The sequence below is a fragment of the Mastomys coucha genome, unplaced genomic scaffold (genome assembly GCF_008632895.1).
Source record: "Mastomys coucha isolate ucsf_1 unplaced genomic scaffold, UCSF_Mcou_1 pScaffold16, whole genome shotgun sequence".
Taxonomy (NCBI): domain Eukaryota; kingdom Metazoa; phylum Chordata; class Mammalia; order Rodentia; family Muridae; genus Mastomys; species Mastomys coucha.
Genome location: NW_022196898.1, coordinates 9,501,609 through 9,507,608, shown reverse-complemented (window position 1 = coordinate 9,507,608; position 6,000 = coordinate 9,501,609). Strand labels below are relative to the sequence as shown.

Genomic DNA, 6,000 nt, shown 5'->3' with positions numbered 1-6,000 from the left:
AGGGAGCTCCCCACACTGAACTGAAGCTAACGCATGTATGAGGAACAATAAAGAGAAAACATGTCAGCTCACAGCATGATAAACAGTTCAGCAAGAACCACCAGTGAGCTAGGCATGCCTGTCATGTCAGCACACACAAGACAGGGACAAGAAGGTTGCTGTAAATCCAAGGTCTAAGTAGCAAGGTCCAGGCCAGGTAGGGATACCTGGAGAGAGACTCTGTCAAAAGAATTAAAGAAGGGGGAAGTAAAACGGAGTAAAGAAAATCATCAAATTCTTGTGTGAAATTTTCTGAAGAATAAGAAATTTATATGATTTTTAAAATATCACTGTAAGGAGATCTGGTAATCCTGAGTTTGATTTAAAAAAAAAAAAATAGTAGTAATTAGAGATTACCAAGAAGAAGGCGTTGCTATTTTTATAATATAGGAAGACAGTGGGCATCACAATGACTGAATGACGGCTCAGTATAATCAACAATTGGGCGAATTGGCCTTGCGTTCCTCCAGACATAACGGGATGAGTATATTCTTAGCAAAAACAGTGAACCTGAACCATCATAGGAAAACAAACTAAATCTAGACTGTATCAACAGTGTAAAGCTGGACCAGACTCTTTTATAATGGCAGCCATGAAAACTATAAAAAGAAATAAATAGAAGGTGGAAAGGGACACTGGAGTGGTCTCAGAATGAAATGCCTGATGCCTAACACCTGTGTGCTTCGTGGTTTGCAAACATGAAGAAATGCTGAACTGGGACTACAGCTTAAATAGCCAGATGTATGTCAAGAGTATTACAAATACACGTTCTCAGGAGCTACAGAAAGCAATCAGCATTACCTTGGATGGGTTGATTACAATGTTTCTGGCTGAGCCATGTTCGTCTCCAGTGAAGGCTGGCTGGTTGTTGAATCCCTGCTTTACATTCACAGCTGTAAGTTCATCCTGTTCAAGAGAACATATTGATTAAGTAGAGAACAGAAACACTTGAAGTTAATCCAGACACTGCCGCCTGAGTAATAACTAAGTTCACTGCTGTCTGTAAGAGAAAGCAGTTCAGAGGACAATAACCAAGAAGGCAGAACCCTATTTAAAAACCAATGCATGCATGAAAGATCAAGATAATGCTGTGGTAGACGTGCAGGGCATAGAGGTTATCTCCACGGAGTCAATCTTGACTACCATCTTGGAAGGATTAAAATCACCATGGAAACACTGTAGGGGCACCATCCCAGGGGATGGAGTACTGGACTTGCAGAGAAAACTGACACCAGCTCTCACTTCTGCTCTGAATGTGGGTACCTTATAACCAACTGCTTTAAGCTCATAGGGCCATGAGTTCCCTGCCATCATGGACTGTTATTACCTCAATCTTCGGCCAAAAGCCTCTCTCCCATAAATGACCTCTTGTGAGGCACCTGGTCACAGCAGGGAGAAAAGTAACTACTGCAAATGACCCACTCTTTTAATCTCTCTGCGAGTTCTATTAACTCCTAACTTATAATTTGGAAAAAGAAAAGAAAAAGTGAACAGCTCCTTCCATCACACACAGAAACAAGAGACTGTAAGAGTTCTCTTAAAAAAACTTTTCGTGGGAATCGCTGTTATCCTTCTTGCTTGCAGGTCCTGGGGATTGAGCTCTGTCTGGCCATAAGGCTTGACAGCAAGCTCCTTCACCTACTGAGCATCTCACAACCCAACATCATAAAATGTTTCAAGTGGAACTGTCCTGAGAAGCTCATAGCGTGACTCCCATTCCTTGCTTCATATTTTTTTTTTTAAGATTTATCTATTTGTATGTGCATGAGTGTTTGGCCTGCATGAGTAATATCTACGCACCATATGCATGAGGTGTCTATAGAGAGGCCGGAGATCATCATAATAGGAGTTACAGATGGCTGTGAGCTGCTACCTGGGTACTGGGAATACAACCGAGGTCCTATGGGAGAGCAGCCAGTGCTGTGACCTGCTAAGCCATCTCCCTAGCCCACAGGACTATTTATACTCAACCAAGCTGCCCCACACAACTTACCCAAGACTGGCTTACTCAACCCATACTGAACTAAAGACAGAAATGAAGGTTTCTAGTAATAAACTTCATGGTGATGAGCCTACCTCATCACAACCTACAACTGGGGGAGTCACCGGTTTTATATATTCTGATTCACTTAAACCTTCCCACCTCAGTTGCTATATAGTCAAATTCATCTCACAGGTAAGAAAAGTGGCATGTGCTAGGCTAGTGCAGCATCTGGGCAGAGCCGGCACTGAAATACTATCCTTGGGATGACCCTACACTACAAATCAACATTTCCATAACACCAAGAACAAATGTCACATGAAAATGTGGTCTAAAAATACAATGCTACTCCTACGGTCCTTAAAATGACCTGAATAGATGTGACAACACTTTTCCAAAGTTAACAACACACCAAAAAATAAATAGCCTGGAGTACCAATTATTACTATTATTTCTATTACTATTGCTATTGTTAGTTTTTATTACTATTATTTTGTCTGTATTTATTTTTGTTTTTCAAGGCAGGGCCTGTCCTGGTCTGTGGACCAGGCTGGCCTCGAACTCGACAGATTTGCCTGCCTCTGCCTCCTGAGATAGTGCTGACACTAAGGCCTGCGCCACCAGGCCTGGCTAATAGCCTGGGATTTTAAAAATTAAAAACAAAACATACCTTCCTTGCCCTACCCAGATTATCACTGTTGTAGACTAAATCAGAGCTTGAAAATACAGAATGGGAAGAAGCAGCTGGAAAAAATGGGGCAAGAGACTGTCTCAGTGAACTGGGCTGATGGTCACCACAGCAGAAAGAAAGAATAGCAGGTACCTGCTGCAGATGAGAAAAAACTGTTCCAAGAGCTGCTGTGGTCAGTCAGAAATGGTCACCTGGGCTCGGAGCCTCAGTCGGCTACAGCACGCCATGCAAATGCATTGTGCTTGCTTTTATGAGCATCTTGGCAGGCCGCTGCGCTGCTTTGGCCACTTTCAAAAGACCCCAAAACAAGGAACATACTTCTGTGGGACTCAAGTCTCCTCTCAGCTGTGGTGGTCGCTTAACCGAGTGATCCACACAGAAGACAGATTGTTCAACCCTATCCAAAGGCATCTCAAACCGATCACCTATTTTCAAATTATCTACTTAAATTTTAAAGGCAAAAGTATAATGCATATTTTAAGTCAGGAAGATTTCTGATCAACCTTAAGAAGTAATCAATACAAGTTCCTGTAGTCTAGGTGTCTAAAACAGCAGGGGTACAACTGTTGTCATGAGGAGAGTACCACAGGAAAACTCGGTATGCATTTGCCTGTGATTTGCCACTAAAGTGTTGAGAGAAACACTGAATGGCAGCGTATTTTTTACTCACAAAGGTTGCAGCTTAAAGCTCAAGAAGAAACACTAGGCTTTTGTTTGAGATTAGTTGGTTTTACAGTCTTCTTTACTTTCTACTCTCACGTGAAAGGACACCACTCTCTTAGACTCCGCCCCCTGTGAGTATAGCCACCTCAGGTAGAGTTACTACGGAAACAGGTAAAAACCAAGAGCATCGCAAGCAAAGTGTGCGTAGATGGTCTATTTTCTGAAGTACCCGAAAGGAACAAACGCTGATGGCAAAAGTCCAAACAATGAGCTAAGAACAAGACACACACTCGAGTGTTTACAATTGTTGACAACATTTCTCAAACTCCAATGCTGCACCAATAGACGGCCCCCTTTAAAGGAAAATCATCCACTCCAACATGATGGTGCCTGCAGAACCAACTTTGAGAACCCAGGTTAGGGTAGTGGGACCAACAGGCAGCTTTAAGTGGTATAGACAAAAGGAGGTATGTGTTACATGCATTCAGACAAGAAGCTTCTATGACTGTTCTGCAAGCTGTGCCAAGATTAATTAGGTATAATTAGAAAAGAGTCCAAATTTTGGAACGGAATGCTTCTACACTGCCAAGCCAGAGCTATCTGTAAGGGACACAAATAGCTACCTCCCTGTGAGCCTTGAACCTCTTCAAAGACTTTCCTAAATAGATGAATACCAACCATCAACTGTTACAATGATTTTCCTTGCAAAGACAGGGAGAAAGATCACAGTCATTACCTTGAGGTCTAAGAAAGCATTAACCATACCATTTTGCTCATATATGAAACTTCTATGGGTAGGTAACAAAGGTAACAAAGTTATTCCAAAAGTAGCCAGAATATGGAGATAGGGGGACTCCTACACTTCGGCCCACTGGCTTCAACTAAAATACAAGCCTTCTGTAGCAAATACAACCCCAGCATTTCAGAGACAAAGGCAACCTGAGCCCAGCCTGATCTACATGCTGATACCGTGTATCAAACAAGAAAATACAGCAGAAGCCTTAAAGCAAACTTAGGGAAAAAAGGAAAGAAAAAGAAAAAGAAAAACCAAAGTCTACAGAATCCCATGTTAACAAAGAAAGCTAGTGTTTACACTCTTCTATACACTTTCAAAATATATTCTATATAGACAGAAAAATCAGACATTAGGGACTCCTAACGCAACCATAAAATCTCACATATTTACCCTTAAGTTACTATTTTTCTGGGTCTCTTTAAAAGCAATCTTTTCATTTCAATAAAATTATTTTATCAAGGCCATTGAGACGGCTCAGCTAGGAGAGATACTTAGGTGCAGGACCTAACCTGCCTGAGTTTGATCCCCAGGACCCACAAGGTAGCAGGAGAGAACCGACTCCCAAGAGCTACCCTTTGGCCTCCACATGTGTGTGGCGCGTTCTCGGGCACACACACACAGAGTTTTGTTGTTGTTGTTTTGTTTTGTTTTGTTTTTTTTATTTTTGTTTTTAAGTAAAAAAGATCTCTTTGAAGAAATGATCGTATTTTGATGCCAGTCTGGAAGCTACTTAAGCTAGTTCTCGTCCAAGAAACAAAACAAAAAGGCCCAGCTTAGCACATATTCCAAAGACCACATGGACGGCAGATCAATAAATAGCACACAAACACATGTGCACATGCACACACCCACTCTTATCCTTTGCCCAACTCACCATCTGATACACAGAGCCATGCGGACACGCCCAATGGTCTTGATCACCTAGTCCTCTAACAAACTTAGGGACCATCTAAGGAACTGGAACAAACTCTCCAGAGGGGATAAAAACAAGAGGAAGACAGAAAACTATCCCCTCAACTGCCACCCAGGAAGACTAGTTAACCCATATCTCACCAAACCCAAATTTAATAAAGTTTTCTTAATTACTTTTCCTGTTCTGTATCTCTCTCTCTAAAAAGCATTCTCTCGGGCCCCAGAGGTTATCTGCTGACCCCTGTTAGGAAAAGCTAATATCCATGCTTGTATGATATGATGTTCTTACCTGGAGAAAAAATGATAAACCCCACCATGGTCAGAGTTTAAAGGCATTGGGCAATGCACAAAGTTAACAGTATAAGTGACCTGAAACATTAAGGAAGAACCTTTCACTGGAATACTTCATCACTAATTAGAATACGTCTCACTCTCCTTCCTTTGAAGTATTCTAAGGAACGGAAAGTCCAGATACTGCTTGTCACCTGTCACTCATCTTGCTTCTGACTGCCTACCTCCTAGCTGTGCTGAGTCTTCCTGAAATAGTTTCCTTATCTGCATGGCCTCCTCCAGCAGGCTTTCCCTTTCTACCCTCCGAAGCAGCTGAAGAAGGATCCAGCATAATTCTATACAGATTATAAATAATGCTGGAGACCTTTTCTCTACCAGACTCGGGGCACAAATCAAAGCACTTCCCTATGACTGAAACTGCGAAGCCTCAATGAAGACCAGTGGTCCAGTCGGGCAGGTACTCTCTACGATAGCATCTTACGGATCTGTGTAGGAAGGCAGAGCTCACACAGGATATTAGGACCAATTAACAGACCTCTCTATAGCTCATCTCCTTGTTTCAAAGGAAACAAGAATAACTCACAGGGATAAACTCACATAAGATAAAATGTTGCAGAGTTTAGAGCA

General features: G+C 42.0%; 1 protein-coding gene across 7 annotated transcripts in view; it reads right to left on the bottom strand.

Moving 5' to 3' along the window:
* The window catches only part of Med12l (mediator complex subunit 12L), a 329,972-nt gene that overhangs the window by 301,416 nt on the left and 22,556 nt on the right, over positions 1 to 6,000 (bottom strand). For all 7 annotated transcript variants that reach the window (XM_031373910.1, XM_031373909.1, XM_031373912.1 and 4 more), the window contains exon 3: positions 841 to 945. In XM_031373910.1, coding sequence (XP_031229770.1) covers positions 841 to 945 — 105 coding nt within the window. The remainder of the gene's footprint in view (positions 1 to 840; positions 946 to 6,000) is intronic.